This window comes from Pleurodeles waltl, chromosome 4_1 (genome assembly GCF_031143425.1).
Source record: "Pleurodeles waltl isolate 20211129_DDA chromosome 4_1, aPleWal1.hap1.20221129, whole genome shotgun sequence".
NCBI classification, from domain to species: Eukaryota; Metazoa; Chordata; class Amphibia; order Caudata; family Salamandridae; genus Pleurodeles; species Pleurodeles waltl.
This window is the reverse complement of record NC_090442.1, coordinates 498,364,897-498,385,054: the sequence shown is the minus strand read 5'-3', so window position 1 is coordinate 498,385,054 and position 20,158 is coordinate 498,364,897. Positions and strand designations below refer to the sequence as shown.

Sequence of the window (20,158 nt, the reverse complement as noted above, 5' to 3'; positions counted from 1 at the left end):
TCACCCCAAATCGAGAAACTTTTTTTTTTTTTTTTAACCACTCCCTAGTCTACTAGCATTTCTAATTTTTTTTAATTCTGACTAGCACCATTTTGCTCCGCCCTTCTTGAGGGGTGGGAAATAACTCTGAGCGCCAGTTTCTTAACTGGAGAGATCTGGCAACTACAGTGGCGATAAAAACGAGTTCCTCCCACATGGAAGGGAACCCTGCCTCAGGGTGGAAGCCTAGGCACAACAACCGGATGCTGGGAGTTATAGTAACCTAGGCCATAGTTGTTAACATCTTGAATATTCCCTCCCAGTAGTCCTGTATACATTGACATGTCCCAATCACATGTATCCAACCAGACAACCCTACTGCCTTACAGCGAAAACAGAGATCAGGACAGCTGGGCACCACATGGGATAAGGCTTGGAGTTCGATATAATAGCCATTTACTGAAAAATATCATTCAATGCCAATTTGCGCCCCTGAGAACTGAGAAATTTAGATGATTGATCTCTCAAATGAGTGCTTGGAGAGAATTAAAGTCCTTGTGACGAGACCATTTTTTAATTTTTTTGCCTTTGCCTCCAGATTGACTGGATCCCTGTCCATCAATAGCCTCCTCCAGGATCCGGCGCTCCTTATTCCAGGAGGATCCACCAAATCTGAGACGAACGCCTGGGCATTAGTGATTAAATTGATATCCAGACCCTTTAGACTGTTTAGCATAATATTATAGGATCCCACCAAAAGAAAGTCATTTTTGACAACCATCTGGATATTTAAAGGGAGTTTCCCAATTGTCTGATACGAAAATCCCTGATTTTGCTAAATTCTGCATGCCCCCACCTCCTTACGAAGTCTGCATTGAGCTGAGCACCAGAGCGCAGCATGAACTGTGTAAGGGGGTGTTGAAATGCAGATACAGAATTGAATATTTTCTGGAAAAAATAAAAATAAAAATCTGACTTTCTCTTAAAGAGCCATTTAAGAATCTTATAGCAAACTTTTTTGGGAGATTTGTCCAAAAGTGCTGGATTCCGAATGTTGTGCTCCCTACATATTAACTCACGAAAGTCACTAGAGAATGTTGAACCTACAAATTGTTCTGCTTTAAAACTAGTGAGATAATGCGCATGAAAAGGCAAAGTAATAGTCTTTAAAATTGGGCAAAGCTAACCCCCCACCCCTTTTCTTTATGCCCATATAATGTGCTTAGTGTGGCTCGAGCCTACTTATTTTGCCAAATATTAGGACGAAACAGACTTTTTCTCCCCCCCCCCCACCCCCCCAATCGGGCAAGTAAAGCCTGAGTTTTCGTAAGCAGCGGAGCGTAATTAAGGTCATACAGGTCTCCTATATCAGCTGAAAAATAAACCCCAAGGTATCTCTTTGGCCTAGTATTCACACAGTGTCTTAATTCGGGGAGCAGATTAATAGAAGAGGTGCCACACAGAATAATATCAGTCTTGCTCATATTAATCTTGTAGCCACCAATTTGCTCAAATTCGGCAAAAACACTAAAAGCTGCTGCCTGTGAAGTTCGTTCTCCATCCAAAAACATAATATCATCAGCGTAGAGTTTAATCTTTCCCATTGATTTTAAAGGGGGTTGAATCAGACTATTTTGTCTAATTTTAATGGCTAAAGGCTCAATGAAAAGAGCAAAAAGTATAGGAGATAAAAAGGCAACCCTGCAGAGTCCCTCGTTGTACTTGAAGTTGACCAACACACACGGAATTAATAATAATATTAGCTTCAGAGTTTGAATACAACCTTTGAATTAGTCCAGAGACCCGAGAGGGCACCTTATTGCTAGCCAATACTGCGAAGAGTGTATCCCATACAACCAAATCAAATGCCTTTTCCACATCTAATAAAAGAACGATGGCAGAAGTCTTATTAGAGGCAAAATAGTCAAGAGCCTCGGACAAAAAAATGCGAATTAGTTGCAAGTTGCCGACCAGCTATGAACCCGTTTTGATCAGGATGCACCAGTTTGTTAACAACCCCATTGAGCCTATTAGACAAGTTTTGTAATAATTTTATAATCTGTATTTAGCAAAGAGATTGGATGATATGCATTAGGATCTTCCCTGTCCTTATTCGGCTTGGAAAAACTGACCACATTCCCTGAGTGCCAAGAATTGGGAATCAGTTTGCCCCTAAGTAGGCCATTAATCAAAGAAATAAAATCAGCAAAGAATATCTTAATAAAAGTTTTATAAAATTCAGTCGGAAAGCCATCAGGTCCACAAACCTTCCCCGTAGGGAGGTTCTTGACAACCTCAAGGAGTTCTGGCTTCGTAAACGGCTGTATTAGAGCATCGCTGTCCTCTTCTGTAAGACTAGGAATATCCAGTTTCCCCAAGAATTCCTTAATTGACCTAGGGTCAATATCCAGAGCATGGCTGTAAATTTGCCTATAATGCTTTAGCATAATTTCGTCCACAACTCTGGGGTCAGTATGTCTAACCCCAGTGATAGAGCATCTCAGGGCATGTATATTACCAGCAATTCGATCCCTAGCCTGCCATGCCAAAAATTTGCCTGTAAAATTACTCTCCTCAAACCTTTTGTTTATAAGTCTGGAATCCAACCTTAAGAAAATTGTCGGCCGAAATCTTTTAGGCTAATTCAAAAGACTGTCTATTATTTTCCGAGAGCGCCTGGAGATAAGCAACTAAACACCTTTGCACTACCTCTTCCAGGCCCCTGGTTTGTTGTCTCTGAGAAAATGTATCTGCTGCCTCCTTGGCGATTACAATGCCCCTGAAGAAGGCCTTAAACGAATCCCAAATTATAGCCGGAGTTGAAGATCCCGGATTGCGTTTGAAAAATTCACTAATTTCATTCTTAGAGATCAGGACCCATCCCTCGTCTTGAAGAAGACGCCGATTGAAAACCCCCCTTTTAGTCTGAAACTTGGGGACTTCTGAATAAAGAGACTCTTCTAGCACCGGGGAGGCATGGTCAGATAAGCCAGAGTGCCGTACCGACTGAGCCTTAAAGTGCAATATTTTAAAAATCAATGCGAGAGGCACTTTTGAACCGGGTTGAGATACACGTATACTCTCTTGGAGAATGAATGCCCCCCATGAGAGAATCACAAAGCATTAACACTTTGACATAGTCTTTAAAGATTTTGGCAACTCTAGGCTTATTTTGTTTCTTGCCCCTAACAGTGGTATCCAAAACTCGATCCTGAAGAAAATTTAAATCCCCTCCAATAATAATTTTACCTGATAATTGCAAAAGGGACTGGAACATTCCTGCATAGGGAGCAGGATCATCTAACAAGGGTGCATAAAAACTAACAAAAACAAATCTTTCTTTAGTAATTAAACAGTGCACCCAACACCATTGTCCTTCGGAATTGCAGAAAAAGTCAAGCGGCCGTGCATTGAGACCTCTAGCTAGAAAGACCACAACACCTCTATGGGCTGCTGAGGCTGCGGCAACCATCTTGAAATCAGCCATTTCTTTGAACATGTGGAAGCCCGTAATTTTTTTGACTGGAATACGAGTTTCCTGTAAAAGAATAGCAGAGGGATTTAGGGCAGCTACCCTTTCTTCGATTGCAGACCTTTTCCTCTGATTATTTAACCCATTGACATTCCAGGAAACTATTCTGAGTCAACGATTCAAGCTTGCCATTGAGTTCAAGAAATTGCCAAGAAAATACCGGATCTAAACCTAGTCCAATTAACATCACCCCCTCTATAACCTTCCCCATTCTGAAATGCACATAGCTACTATTTAGTGTGAAAAACCAGGATCCTGCGCCCCATACCAACTCTCCCGACACCCAACCCACACTCCCACCCACGGGTGGCCAGCGCCTGGAGCCCACCTGCCTGAGCAATACATGGTCACCCCCGTACCCCTCTTTAATCGGGTACCTTGACATGGCACCCTTCACCATAGACTCGGTAAGGACTGTAGTGTAGGTACCGTAAAGACACATTTGATTTTCACTCTATGAAACACACCTTTCTGAAGGAGCAATCCCCTTCCCAGTGTCAAGTCCATCCTCATATCCCCCTCTCTTAATCATCTCCCCACCCTCTGCCCAGACTGCTTCTGAATTGAATGCAAAAAGTCTTAGCAGCATCAACTGTATGAATTAAATTAGAATGTCCCTGATAAAACACTTTAAGTTTGGATTGCTGTACAAGTCCTGCCAGAGCAGCAGCTTTTTTGAAAGCCAGAGTCATCCCTTTCAATTCTCGCCTTCGATGTGCAGCTGCCACAGACATATCTGAAAAAGTTTTAAAGGCGAAATCGCCAGGAACCTGATGTATTTTACTCTTAATTGCTTGTTGAAGAATACGTTCCTTGACCCCAAAATCACCAAAATTATCGAGGATAGTTTGAGGATACTTTGCTTGGGGTGACTGTACTGCTGGAACCCGCATGAACGTAAGATCCAAATGTTTATCGCCTCGTTCAGTGAGAACATACTGCAGAATAAGGTCTGTGATTAAGTTTGTGACAGTCTGTCCGTTTTCACACCCTTCAGGAATTCCCGTAAATCTCAAGTTTGATCTGCGTGAGCGATTCTCAGCATCATCTAGCCGGATCTGTGAGTAACAAATCAGCTTGACATTTTGCCACTGATGGTTCCTCAGAGATGTGAGCATCCTCCAGGTCGGATACTCGCTGTTCAATCTCCTTGATACATAAGATAAGTTGCTGTATATTGCTCAAAAATAAATTGAGTTGTGATTCCATCTTCTGATTTGCCTCATTTTGTGAGATTTTCAAGGCTTTTAACTCAGACAAGTTCTGAAGAAGCAGATTTTCCGAAAGAATATCGGAGCTTGCCTTGACTCTAGGTGCGTGAGAAAACAAGCCCATTTGAGAGTTCAGCTGATCCTGGAACAATTCAGAAGTTCCATTAACGGAGGAGTTCGGGGGGGGGGGAAGGGGACCACCTGTAGCGCTTATCCCTGATGCAGCAACTGACTCGCAGGACTCGTGAGAGAGATCTAGTAGAGAGCAGTTAGCTGGAGGAGCAGAGGCAGAGTTAGTAGTCAATGCGGGAGCGTCACCCTTTTGACCCTTCACTAGTCCAGAGAACAGAGGATAGAGCATTTTGGAGCCTGCGCCCATATCCAGAGCCCGACTGAAAGTGGCTTTGACGCTACAGTTTAAGGCCGATTGATTCAGAGGTGGGTTAGCCTTATTCATCGATTGTGAATTTAAATCTGAATCCAAGTCCGAGCTCCTAGCCTCTGCCAGTAGAGAATCCGAACCAGCATTTTGCGAGCTAGTCAGAGGGCAGTAAGCTGAGAGGAGAAGTGTCGTTAGAAGGTAATACGACAGTTGGTGGAGGAACAATATTAGGAGACAAATCCATGTTGAGGTGATTGTAGTGTGTGGCTGGGTGCTTTGGTTTAGCAGTGCGGGCAGCTTTAGGAGCCCGAGAAGCATGGCGTCCTTTCTCCTGGAGATAGTGCGGAGAACGAGGCATTATACAGCGCTGTTCCTTTCCCTTACACGTGCCCTGCTGCCCTCTTCCTCTCCCTACCAGCGCAACAGGCTTTGGAAAAAAAAAAGAAAAAAAAAAAAAAAAAAAAAGAAAAAAGGATACCAGCCTCGTACCAATTAGCGCTTCCTTCCAACCAGCCACTTTTCCAGTTCTAAAACTGTATTACACCAACACCAAAGAATGCTCACAGCCCGGTAGCCTATTCCATGTCCAATTTAAGAAAGAGAGGGAAATCCTCCCTCAGTAGTGAGAAGTCATGCCCTCTATAGCCCCCCTACCTCCGTTTCCAGTCCTCTTTTTCTGAGAGAAGAAAAACTCCAACCATGCAGTCGCAGGCTCTTCAGGACTACAGATGAATTCCATTGACAGCCAGCTAAGCCAGAGGGGAAATTCCTCCAAAGAAACCTCAGAAACGGCAAACCCAGCAAGCGGTGAGCAGCTGTGGGAGCAGGAATCCGAACTTGTCTTTTTCCGTGTTGCAGCAGGACAGCACTGGCATGAACGCCTCTGCCTGCGAGTGCGCGTCCTTCCGAGATGATGTTTCAGCCGCGGAGCATGACGGGAGCTCGTACGCGGCCGGACAGTCGCGCCTCGCATTGTAATGCTTTTAGGCACTATTTCTACCCAACCCTTTACAACTGCATAACTCTGGTTCTACTGGTTGTTTGTCATTTTGATCTCAAATCTTTATTACATTTTACTCTTTCTAGCTAGGTGTGGAATTTTTCTTGTATTAGGTTTTCACTTTGTTAGTGTCTACATAAATACTTTACACATTGCCTCCAAATTAAGCCTGGATACTTGTGTGCCAAGCTACTAGATAGTTAAAAAAAAGGTTCATTTTGAGTTTGCCTGCAGTTCACCCTACAAGAATTGTGGTTGCTGCTTGACTAGAGTTTGAACCCCCCCCACCCCCCCCAACTAGCAAGCCAATTTCTCACAGCTAGTAAACCAATTTCTCACAAAAAGTGTTGAAGTAATAAAAATAAAAAATAAAAATGAACAGCTGTCAAAACAAGGACAGAAGGAATTAGCACAGATTAGGAGACTAGGTAAAATACCAGGCAGAGTAAAAAAGGAATAGCGAGAAGTTAAATATGCAACATGCCATATAATCTCTAAATGCAGCAAGAAAGAATAGTGTCGATAGTGGATAGAAAAGTAGTCTTGGTGAAAATGGAACAGTTTAAAGTGAGGGAAAAAAAAAAAAAGTTTAAAGGCATTCGAAGCAAGTGGTTCACTTTGGAACAAAAAGGTTAATGAGCGAGACAGAAACCCTACTTCACTTCCTTGAACTAGTGACTGCCTCTCGTAACCTATAAATATCTGCTATTTTTATGCAACATCTTAGTCCATGAAGAATTTACAGGACACAGTGTTCATGTTCAGAAAATAATATTTACATAGGGTTCCGCTCACAATTTGTTTAGGGGACTTTTATAGGTGTACCCATCTAATATGTTCACAAATTTCAAACATCAGCAACACTCAAACACCTTGCTTATAGGTTGCGAAAGAATCAGGAAAGTGGAGAAGGAAATGTGGTCTCCCTCTTACCAAAAGAGACAAGATGTTAAAGCAAGTAGTCAATAATTGATGGATATCGATTCTCAGAGGTGTTAGGGTGTAGTAACGCTCTAGAGAGGGAGAGTGCTAGTCAAGCAGGCAAGTCCTTTATTCACACAGTGCACCTCCAACTTTACAGGTTAAACAATGTTGCAGCACAGCTAGGCAGTACACACCCACAGCAGAACTAACAGTCTATGCTGTGCACATAAGGAGGATGTAACATGCATTTCCATATGGTCTTGTTAAGTAAGGGTATACATACTCATCTGGCTTAATGCCTAGTCGTTCTCCTCGGTCCATATTGAGTGTGCCTGCTCCTTGTCCATAGCCGTAACCTTTCGGACCATACTTCTTGCCATAGCAAGACCTACAGTAGATCTCATCCTCATGAATTGCTACTGTTGTGCTGTCCAAATTCTTTCTGCAGACCACTGAAAGCATAAACAAACGTGCATTTAGAGGAAAAACAAAATATAAAAAGTTGACATAAAAAGAACTTTTCAGGAGATTAAAAAAGATGAACGTTAGACCAGAGGATATTCATAATATTGTAAAACACCACCAATCGGCGATACTGCTGCACTACCTACCCCTTTTCCCGACCCCAAATGGGACATCAGAGATTACGTGTATGATGTTCTTGTTTAAGTCACTACAATTGACAAATATTGTGTTTTTAGGTTTTGAACTGTATTCTAAACAATGTTCTACGGAGTTTTATTTTGCCGTTGCAGGGATTTACCATACCGACTTTAATATCAAACCTTGCGTGCTAATATAGATTTTTATTAACTGCATTTTCTTTTGTAATGGTACAATTAATCAAAGTATTTGTGCTCCATTTCCCTCCGGCATCAAACTTCCACAAGAATACATCTCGTTCATGGTGCGGAAGTGTGGCTGCAACCTGTTGGCAGTCTCCCCCACTCTCAGTGGCAGCTGGGCATGCTGAAGGCCTTGCCAAGTACAACCACTCTTATGCCCACTGGGTACTGCCTTCATCTGCATCCTGCTGGCACCAGGACTTTAAGGTTTGGTCGCAGCAGCTGTTTTACCATCTACATTTTACTGTGCTGCAGATTGTCAAGTATGATGTTACTATGCTGCAAATTAAATTAACAATTAAGGCTTCTCTCTCTCAAAATAACACGGGCTGCTGAACTGACGGATTGAAGCAGCTTGTATTGCAATACACTGCAGAAGAAATTAGAAATTAACCCATGTTCTGTGAGCCAGAGATCCAGACTTGAATTTGGGCTCAGATTTTAAACATATTTAAGATTTGCACGCCAGAATGCAGCCTTTCCCATGCATTGCTGATAAACAAGGAAGGGTCCTTGCTTTGTTGTTAATAAGAGTTTGTAAATTGGATTACTGTTTGGGGAATTTGTATTTTTTTTTTTTTTTTTTTTTTTTTTTTTTTAAAATGGAGCAATACCTTTCAACGATTAGAACAATTATTTTTCTCAATGCAGTATTAGAATGGGTCTTCAAAGTGGCTGTGGTAGTACCCATTTATCGTGTCTTTAATGGACTGCACTTTCATAAAAGAACTGGCAAAGCCAAACGCTCTTTTTTTTTCTTTAACTAACAAATGCAAATACAGACATTCACAGTTGTAGTGTGTAAGCACAAATTAACACCTGTCCTACTAGCTTTGCCAATGATGGGAAAAAGTAACAAAAATGCTGCTTCCTATGTGAAATACAAATAGGGCAAAAAAAAAAAAAAAAAAAAAAAGCCCAACTAAATGTGACATACAGCATAGGTGAGTTTATTTTTTACATTTAGAATAGTCCCTCACGCATTAAAAGAGGCATTTCCTGGAAGACAGAATTATACCAGATATGTTTTATGGTATGTGCAGAGTGGACAGTTGCCTAGGGCACCCTGCCCCCATGGGCCTACCCTGGTAATGTGAGCCTTCTCTCGATATCGGCCTTCAATTCAACATTTTTATTTTTTTTCTCTCTCTCTTTTTCTACTTCTCACTATTTTTTCACGTAGTGCTTTTGAGGACCCAAGCAACACACTTTTCAGCTGCTTTTTGTGTGACCGTGTTAATGTTTAACATATAAGTCAATGTTGTTTGGCATCACACCAGATAGAATTGGCAGGAAGTGGGTAATAAAATTCAAAATTGTTCTGTACAAAGGCCCCCCCCAAAATAGGTCTTGTCTGGAACCTTCAAAAAAGTTCAGGACAGTGCCCTCGATTACTCTTCACAAGTTTTTTCAAGAAAAAAATAAAATTAATAAATCTTTCCTTGTAGGCATATTTTCTATTAACAACCCAAAAACATTTTTCCTACTGAACGATAATTACAGATTAGCTACCACAGTCTATGTATTTTTCCCTGAATATAAAAACACTTGCAGGGTTAGGAATATTAGGGGGGGGGGGGGGGGGGGGGGGGGGAAGAACACCACACACACTTCAACAAATTAAATCATTTTAGGCATAGACTGGTCTCCAGGGCAAATATGGCAGTGAAAGATGGGCTTGCATGGCAGTGTGTAGATTTGTTTTTTTGGCTCTTTGTTTTTCTGTTTTATTGTCTGGTGGGCTTGTTCGGTCTCGGCTCTTCAAGACATGTTTTAAACAATCTGTGGACTTAAGCCAGCCCATAAGCTTATCATTTGTCTACTCCAACACCGCTCTCCTTTCCTTCATTCCTGTTTGTCCATAGCATGCTTGTGTTATGCCTCTTCTTGCGTTTGTCCCTCCCCCAGACCACGGGCCAAGTTCTTGTGTCCATTCACTGCTCCAGTTTTGAAAGCTACTTTTTTCTCTGTCTTGGAGCACTCCATTGGAGTACTCGTGTTTTCACAAGCTCCGCCTCCTCCACCACCCCAATCTTGCTACTTCTTTCCCTCTCTAGATGGTGCAGTAATGTGCATCTATATTTATCCTAACATCCCCGCAACTTTTCTGTACCAATATTATATATGTTTCATATAAAAAAAAAAATACAAAAAAAAATACAAAAAAAAAAAAAAGTAAAAATCTGAAATGGAAACAAATTCCAAATCCTCAATAATACTCCTCTAAATGGAGCTGTTACAGAGTTACACAGGTAGTGTGATCTTTTCGCCAGCACATTCCTCCTCCTGAGGTAGGCTCCGATTTAAACAGGGAATGGAGACTTCCTAATAATCTAGGCAGTGCTGTCCCCCGAGAATGGAAGGAATCATGGGACCCTCCCTCTATATCTGCTGCAGGAGGCTCGTACACTGCTTGGGGTGGGTGTGTCCGTGTGGTTTCTGACTGCTTGTGGATAACTTATGTGAACATGCATCATAGTTGTCTTTTCTCTGGGAAACCTTTGAACGTCACTTCTGATGAGTCAGCATCTTTGGATCAAAAAAATTATATTTAAAACTCTCCAAGTACCACCATACCCAAATGCCCACGGCACCCGTATAGTCTTAAAACGGATATAGTTTCATTCAATCTTGGTGCAAAAAAATAACTGAAATGCGTGAATATATAAAGTAACCACTAACGACTTTCCTATACCATTTTCTTTTTTTGACTTATAAATCCTGGACTATATGCAACAGTGTTCCACTGTGTTTCGGACTCCATGAGAGAGAAGCTGTTCATGGCAGAAGTGAAAGAGAACCAAGAGGCAACTAACAGACTACACACAGAAAGGGTCATTGGTGTGTGGGATACAGACCTCAAGTTTCCTAGGTCCATGAAAGTAGTTCATCAAGTGTTTTTTTTTTTTTTTTTTTGCTTTGAATTTTGGAACTTTTAGTCCGGTTATTCCCCAGTAAAAAAAATCATGAATTCAAGTCTAGAATGCAAGGCAGAATTCTGATCTGAACGAGTTACTCATGCTGGTTCCTAGGAAACTTGACATTGCTTGTGTCGTCACATCCATCAAAAGCAACAAAAGCCATGCTGCACACCAGCTAAACTAACATGAAAGGTGTTTTTGTATTCAACACATTTAGGGCCGATGTAAAACGCTATTTTGCAGTTGCAAAATGGCCCTGTACAATGTACCATCTCTATTTTTGAGTCGGTATCCAGTTACCTACTCACAAAATAGGGATTGCGACTCACAATTAGGAAGGGGCGTACCTTCCTAATTGCGACTCGCAGGGGGATTTATGATTGTTTCACAACCGCATTCACGGTTGCAAAACAATCTCATTTAACACCAATTTCAAACTTGTGTTAACCCATTCGCAAACGGGAAGGCCGTCAATCATCACATCGAGGCACAGGTAACTGTATCTTCCAGCTTTATTGCAGTACACGACCTGGCATTGATCCACTCCAGGCAACAAACAGCAACTGCCTTACCCTGGAATGCATTACTGCCACACATTCTCTTTAAAACGTATTCGTGTCAAGCTTCCATCATAACACATCCCCCTCTATTCCCCATATTAACAATAGGAAAGAAAAAAAAAAAAAAAAAAAAAAAAAAAAAAAAAAAAAAAACACCCCACAAGACAAACCCCAATCAACAATTTAAAATATAAATAAAAACACCCCTAACAAATTATATGCTATACAACTATACGCACACATTCTATTGAAGATGAAATGATACAAATAACTGAATAGTACAGCAAGTCACGGTACTCATTATTTCACAATCTTACATAGTCAGCCAAATAGGATGCGGCCTACACATTCTCACGTAGCCTTAAAACTATCCAACCCTCTTTCACGGACCTTAGGACTCAAGTCATGGTGTTTATTGGAAATCTCTTGAACAACCTCTTTGCAACTAAGTACTTGAGACACCCATATCTTTTTCACCCTCACCCAATCTTGTACTGGACTGTTTATTTCTTCCATCTGCACACTTACCTGAACATCCTTCATCCTCCACCCCTATGATACAAAGCCACCTTCCTAAAATTCCATCTCTCACCTCCTTCTACCACTACATTATACCTACCTACTTTCAACACATGAACTGGCCCCCTTGAATTTAGAAAGACCTCCCTTCACTCTTCCAGATATTATTTTGACCAAGTCTCCTATTCTTAGTCAGGAAATATTTAATGGTCTTGCTATACGTTCACCCCCAGATTGAACCCACTCTTTAAGCCATAACAGGACTAATTTGGTGCCCGCTAAACATCCCCTCATCAACTGAAGTGGGCAGTTGTTGGACGTAGAATGGATAGTGGTGTGATACGCCCATATCATCTGAGATTTAAATAAAAAAAAAAAAAGAATTAAAAAAAAACATTGACACAATTAGTTATGGCCATGTGAATGGTACCTTTGACTAGTCTGTTAGCCCTTTCAACTATGCCAGTACCTTTAGGGTTGTATAAGGAAGTGCAAGAATGTATCATCCCTGATAACTTCTAATGAAATGGCAGGATTTTTAAAGTTAACGGAGTTCTATTAGCTGTAAGCAGTACCGAGGTACACCCTCTTCCTCAAAAATCTCCTCCAAAACTTCTATGGTTTTTATTTGAGCAATCTCTCTCATGAACTTTACTATAAGCCACTTTGAATGCACACTCAAAATAACAGCTGCATACCTTAACTCAACCGCCAGTTCAGTCATTGGTCCAATAAAATCAAGGTAAATGGTATTCCATGGTTTCCCTAGATCTTCAATATGACCGCCCTCTTTTGTATCACCTACTCACAACCTTTTCTCACTTTCCTTACATATGCTACATCTTTCCACCCCAAACCTTTATCTGTCCATCCAAGCCTGGTCACCAAAACCTTTGTTTCCTACTATTCAGTCTCTGGCCTAAATGCCCCTCATGCGTCAGGTTGAACATCTGAACCTAAAGCCACTAGGTGGAACATATCGATCACCTCTCATTACCATGTTTTCTCCACAAACTGACAACTCATTAAAAATGTTTAGGTAAGACCTCATAGCCACCGGTATAGAGCTTTCTCTCCTGGATCCTTTACGAATCATTTTAATAACTTCGTTAAGCACAAGGTCTGACCTGATGTCCTCCTCCCACTCCCACTTCGTAAAGGCACCCAAACCATCTTCTACAACATACTGAATTGAGGCAAAAGCCCATTCTTCATCATCTCTCACTGACTGACTAGCCACCATTTCCCATTCAAGAGTTAATCTGGACAAACAAAGTGCTTGTACATTCTTCAATCCCTGCACAAATACCATTTTGTATTGATACTACTGCAATCTTGCCATTAATCTAGCTGATCCTTTACCTGCTCCGCCTGATGAAAACATTTTAGACAAAGGCTTGTGATCACTACGTAGAATAAATTGCAAATGCCACAGATACACCCTGAACTATTCAGCACCCCAAACAGCAGCTAAACTCTATCACAAAGTAGTTTCTCTCCGCCCGTGTAAGTGTGCGGGAAGCAAATGCAACTGTTTTCTTATTACTTCCATGTACTTGGGAAAGTACTGCTCCTAAACCAGTTGAACTGGCATCCACCGTCCAGGGCTCGCAAAATCCACTCAACCACTCGCTTTGGCAAGTCTTATTTGATCAGGTCGAGCTATTTTTATTAGTTACTTGTCCCTTTAGGAGAGTTGACACTGAACAGGTGTTCTATTCAGTTGAAAAGTGGAGGGGCAGTAAAAGATGCCTTTAAATCTTGTTCTTATGTCTCATTTGCTCGGTGTTCACAGACAGAGGTCAAGAGTCAGTTTTTCTTACAATTTATTTTCCTTCTGACTGCAGAGTTCCAGGACTTTGTAAGGATGAGCTGTTTGACCTGCTGCTTAGAATGTAAAATAAAAAGGATATAGCATGTCAGGTGTTTCCTAACACACAACATTTAAATGACTAAGTCAACTGTGCAAACATTTCAAAATATATTTCAGTAGTTGTGAAAGCCCTTTTCTATATATTTGTGTGATGAAAACATATTTTAATAGGATGAAAACAAATTATAATACTTTACATGTTGATGTGCAAATTATATGTTTTCTGAAACCCAGTGTTCACACATTGTTAATACTCTATTGTTTTATCAGTAAAGCTGCAAGTTAGTGGAGAGGTTTTTGGAAATTTCTTGTAAAGTTACTGTGTGTAGATGACAATATGTTACCACATCATGGTTTGGTAATATATTTATTACAAATGAGTGTTTAATTAAACTGAGAAATACTCCTACTCTGATGGCAATGTTGTTAGTAAACTAAAAAGAAGTCCTATGTTATGTGGGCTAGACCTCATGGGTATGTGGGCTAGACCTCATGGGTATGTGGGCTAGACCTCATGGGTATGTGGGCTAGATGCTTCTGATGCATGCAGCAAACTTGAATCTACTTAATCAAATAAAAGAGGTTTTGTTTTTTTGTACTGCAGAAATGCTGAACTCACATATTTGAAGGTACAATCATATGTGAGAATTAAGAAGAAGGCGACAACAATTTCCTCAACATCTGTCTGATCAGCAAAGTTGTCAACAAACTTTGAATAGTACTCTATCAAACATAGGAATGATCTCTATCAACAGGAGGTGCCAGCCTGATTGCCTCCAGCAAACATTTTTTAGGTTTGACATTTCCATTGGATATAGTGTATCCTAGGTATTCAATACGTTCAATTAAAAATGTGCATTTTTCTCTATTCAAACACAAACCGGCTTATCCCAGAATTCAATACTTTTTTCAAAATGACATTATGCTCTTTAATAGTCTCCCACATGACCAAAAGGTCATCCTGGAAAGAGATAACATCCTCTACCTCCGCAAACATACTTCTCATTCTTTGAAATGCACTCGCTGCCAATGCAAGTCCGAATAGCATTTGAGTAAATTGAAATGTTCCCTCTGAAGTTACAAAGGCTGTTAAAGGTTTGGAACTTTCATGCAACTTAATTTGATGGGAAGCACTCCTCAAATCAAGTTTTGAAAAGTACTTACCACCCTTCGCAGCAGACAATTCATTAATATTGGGAAGGAGATAAGTGTTCACAACAACGTTCTGGTTCAGTGATCTTAACTCAACACAGATTCTTTTAAGACCATCAGATTTCCTTGTGATAACCACTGGAGATATCCATGGAGACACCTCAACTGATTCAATGCCGCCTTCTTGTAACATAGCTTTAGGTACTTCTTGGACTTCAGCCCTCACCATCATAGGTACCCTAAGAAGTTTGTGCTGACTGGGTATCGCATCTTCTTTGAGCATTATTTCATGCACATAACTCTTTAGGCATCCTAAACTTTTCCCTTTCACCTTTTCAGCAGCATTCAGTATATCATCTAATTGAACATCCTCTACAGCCAATATTTGATTTACAGCCCTAGGATTAATTATGATATTTAAATCAAACATGCATCTATCCTAAAATAGAAGGCCCATCCACCGACACATATACTTTCCCTTCTATAGAACTCATATCATACCTCATGTTCACCACCATATATCCCAAAATAGCAATTGTTTCTCCCTGATACCCACACAGATTAATATCCTTAGGCCACAATGTTACATCCTTCCAATGAGCTTTGAATATCTTCTCTGGGATAAAGGTATAAAGTGAACCAGAATCAACCATGAGTTTTCATTCATAACCATACACCACAAAATTTGCCGTGGGTCTGCATACCCTTCCTTTGTCTCCCGCACCAGTCACATTAGTATCTCCACCCAGACCTGTTGATCAATCACTAAAATCCTATCTTTGCCACTAAATTCACTCATCTCTTCTACTACACTGACCCTAGACTGTTTCTTTGCCACTTTTGCTAGTATCCCTGAACATCCTCGCATAGTGGCCTTTGTAGCCACACTTTCTACATTCCTTATTTGCTGCGAAACATTTCTTAAAATCCAACATATGGTACATAGTACCATATCGAATACATTATCTCACTTTAACACTGGTAGGAGTGCTCCCCATCCTTTTGGATACCACATTGAGATTTCCCACAGCCGAGATATCATAAGACTTCTCTCTTCTACTCAATTCTTTTATACAACGCTATGACTCCTTAAAAACCTTTGCCATTTCAACAGCTCCTTTCAATGTGGGATCTTTTGCTGCCAATAACCTCTCTTGAATTTTCTTTTCCCAGCACTGCACAATAAGTTGATCACATATAACCTCTTCCGTCATGACTCCAAATCGACTCTTAACAGACAACTCTTAGTCTGGCTACAAATTCATTGATTCTTTCAAGATCCCTTTGAGGTTGTTTGCAAAACATATATCTAGCCATTATTAAGTTTACTTCCTTTGCAAACCTATTCTCTAATCTCTAATCTCTCAATAGCTGGTCCTAAGGCAAAAAGGTAAATATTTAAAAATGCATGGTCCCTCACAACCCAATGTACTCAACAATACACCCTTCTTGCGCGCTGCAGAAAGATTTTGTCCATCCAACACCACAACATAATTCTCTAACATTTCCACCCAATCTTCCCAACATATTGCAGGTGACCCTGGTTAAGGTAAAAAGAGGTGGGGTAAAATGTTACCCTGAGACGCCATACTACGTATATTATGTTATAAAAAAGTAGGAAGCGGCAAGAAAGAGGCAAACAAACACTCTACCACCACAAGGGCTTCTCTTACAAATGGCAAGCAACACAGGTAAATAAATTCAAATATTGGTATGCAGTGAGAAAAATCTGCACTCCTCAAGGCCAAAAAAGGAAACAATGTGTAAATCACCAAGATTTTTTTTGTTTAAATACTAAAAAAAGGTGTTCAGATCACCGAGTAGGGTGTGCAGATTACCAAGTAAGATCTACACAAAACACTTCACACAGTATGAGGATTTCAGTCGTCTTGTACTTCACTTGCCTCACAGCACATCAAAAACACCAGACTTTAGCAAAACATTGCATGTCCTGATATGCGATCCTGTTGAGTGCTATGCAGATCAGCAAACTGGACCTGCAACACTTACGATTCCAACACAAGATATAATCCAGTGACATACGATGTGACAATTCTCTTACGAGTGGCGTGCAGATCTCCAAACCAGCCTGCCTCACTTAAATTGGTGTTCAAGTGCATCCACACAAGTCGCGTTTCAGTGACGTGCTATAACGTAGGATCCTCCATTCCTCGCTGCTTACAAGCACGCAACGGCCACGACAATGTGTACGCAACACACCTCTATACTCCAAGTCATACGCGAGACACTGGCAGTTACTCCCTCATCGTCTTTACCATCTCCTCACCAACAGTACAAGAGGAAAACTGGAAACAACACCGAAGTGAGACATACAGGTTTAACAGCACATACACTGTAAGAGCCACCGCAGATGCAAAGTACAAGCAGTGCTCAGTACTAAAAGCTAAACTTCGTATATCCAAGTGTGCTGTGCCAGTTTAAAATTCCTGTCCAAATCGTACCACAGGATTTACAGGTCACCATCAGATACCTGCCCAAAATGTACCACAGGACTCAGAGGTCACAACAGGATGACAGGCAAACAAACTTCCACGACTGCTCCATTAGGACCAACCAGGTAGTGTACTATATCAAAAATAGCAAGCTCAATCGTCACCAAAATGTTGAGCTCCATCAATAAACACACTGAGACACAGGTAACTGTATCTTCCGGCTTTATTGCAGTACATGCCCTGGTGTCGATCCAATCCAGGGAACAAACATTAACTGCCTTTCCCTGCCGCAAATTCTCTTTAGAACGTACTTGTGCCAAGCTTACATCATAACATTGTGAATGGCTGCGAAAATGTTTGGCAATCGCAAACAGTGTGGTTAACAATGTTGTACATTTTGTTTTGCACCTTGCAATTTACAAACGAATTGCAAATTGGGAGACGCAAAACAAAAGGTCGAACTTCTGTCCCTTAATTAGCACCATAAAGGTGCAATGGAGATATGGGTTCCTGTGGTATTGTATTCTGACTGTTGTATTAAGTTACTTGTTGCTAAGCACTGTGTATGTACGTTGTTGTTATCGGAAACTCTCATTCCTGTGAGCAAGACAGTTCTAAGAATATGGAATACTAGGGATCTAGCAAAGTTCCTTAGATGGGCAGTTGGAGGTGAAGGTCTTGCTGACAGGATGAGGCTTCTGTATACTGGACTTATACTGAATAAAATGGACTAAACCCTGAAGAAACTGTATGCTTGGTTACCTCATTTTGGCGACGAGGATGGGATCATAGCTCCCTAAATCAACTGCACTGTGTAGGAAACATTTAATATCCTGAAACTCATTTGAACATTGATCGTTCCAGGAGAATTCACTACCCTTCAATAGACTTCTCATGTTCCTTGTTCTCTCAGCAAATTGTGGTACAAAGTTATTATAAAATTCAGCCATCCCAAGAAATTTTACTAGTTCCTCCTTGTTTTCTGGAGTTGGCATATTTATGATCGTGTTAACTAAAGCCGATTTAGGGAGAATCTCTTTTCCCCGAGATCTCATGTCCCAAATATTCAATAGTACAGGGAGTGCAGAATTATTAGGCAAGTTGTATTTTTGAGGATTAATTTTATTATTGAACAACAACCATGTTCTCAATGAACCCAAAAAACTCATTAATATCAAAGCTGAATATTTTTGGGAGTAGTTTTTAGTTTGTTTTTAGTTTTAGCTATGTTAGGGGGATATCTGTGTGTGCAGGTGACTATTACTGTGCATAATTATTAGGCAACTTAACAAAAAAAAATATATACCCATTTCAATTCTTTATTATTACCAGTGAAACCAATATAACATCTCAACATTCACAAATATACATTTCTGACATTCAAAAACAAAACAAAAACAAATCAGTGACCAATATAGCCACCTTTCTTTGCAAGGACACTCAAAAGGCTGCCATCCATGGATTCTGTCAGTGTTTTGATCTGTTCACCATCAACATTGCGTGCAGAAGCAACCACAGCCTCCCAGACACTGTTCAGAGAGGTGTACTGTTTTCCCTCCTTGTAAATCTCACATTTGATGATGGACCACAGGTTCTCAATGGGGTTCAGATCAGGTGAACAAGGAGGCCATGTCATTAGATTTCCTTCTTTTATACCCTTTCTTGCCAGCCACGCTGTGGAGTACTTGGACGCGTGTGATGGAGCATTGTCCTGCATGAAAACCATGTTTTTCTTGAAGGATGCAGACTTCTTCCTGTACCACTGCTTGAAGAAGGTGTCTTCCAGGAACTGGCAGTAGGACTGGGAGTTGAGCTTGACTCCATCCTCAACCCGAAAAGGCCCAACAAGCTCATCTTTGATGATACCAGCCCAAACCAGTACTCCACCTCCACCTTGCCGGCGTCTGAGTCGGACTGGAGCTCTCTGCCCTTTACCAATCCAGCCATGGGCCCATCCATCTGGCCCATCAAGACTCACTCTCATTTCATCAGTCCATAAAACCTTAGAAAAATCAGTCTTGAGATATTTCTTGGCCCAGTCTTGACGTTTCAGCTTGTGTGTCTTGTTCAGTGGTGGTCGTTTTTCAGCCTCTCTTACCTTGGCCATGTCTCTGAGTATTGCACACCTTGTGCTTTTGGGCACTCCAGTGATGTTGCAGCTCTGAAATATGGCCAAACTGGTGGCAAGTGGCATCGTGGCAGCTGCACGCTTGACTTTTCTCAGTTCATGGGCAGTTATTTTGCGCCTTGGTTTTTCCACACGCTTCTTGCGACCCTGTTGACTATTTTGAATGAAACGCTTGATTGTTCGATGATCACGCTTCAGAAGCTTTCCAATTTTAAGAGTGCTGCATCCCTCTGCAAGATATCTCACTATTTGTGACTTTTCTGAGCCTGTCAAGTCCTTCTTTTGACCCATTTTGCCAAAGGAAAGGAAGTTGCCTAATAATTATGCACACCTGATATAGGGTGTTGATGTCATTAGACCACACCCCTTCTCATTACAGAGATGCACATCACCTAATATGCTTAATTGGTAGTAGGCTTTCGAGCCTATACAGCTTGGAGTAAGACAACATGCATAAAGAGGATGATGTGGTCAAAATACTCATTTGCCTAATAATTCTGCACTCCCTGTAGAGGTGTTAAACTTGCATTTTTCAAATTTCAGAGTTAGACCTGAGCTTTCCAACCGGTGCAAAACTAAACACAAGAGTTTGGAAACAGTTAAGTCATCTCCATATACTAAAATGTCATCCTGATAGATCTTAACACCTTCCACCCATGTTAATACTTTTTCAAGTGCT

General features: G+C 40.9%; 1 protein-coding gene across 2 annotated transcripts in view; it reads right to left on the bottom strand.

The window, feature by feature from the left end:
* Positions 1-20,158, bottom strand: part of CSRP2 (cysteine and glycine rich protein 2) — an 86,832-nt gene that overhangs the window by 34,264 nt on the left and 32,410 nt on the right. For both annotated transcript variants that reach the window (XM_069228793.1, XM_069228794.1), the window contains exon 3: positions 7,312-7,480. In XM_069228793.1, coding sequence (XP_069084894.1) covers positions 7,312-7,480 — 169 coding nt within the window. The remainder of the gene's footprint in view (positions 1-7,311; positions 7,481-20,158) is intronic.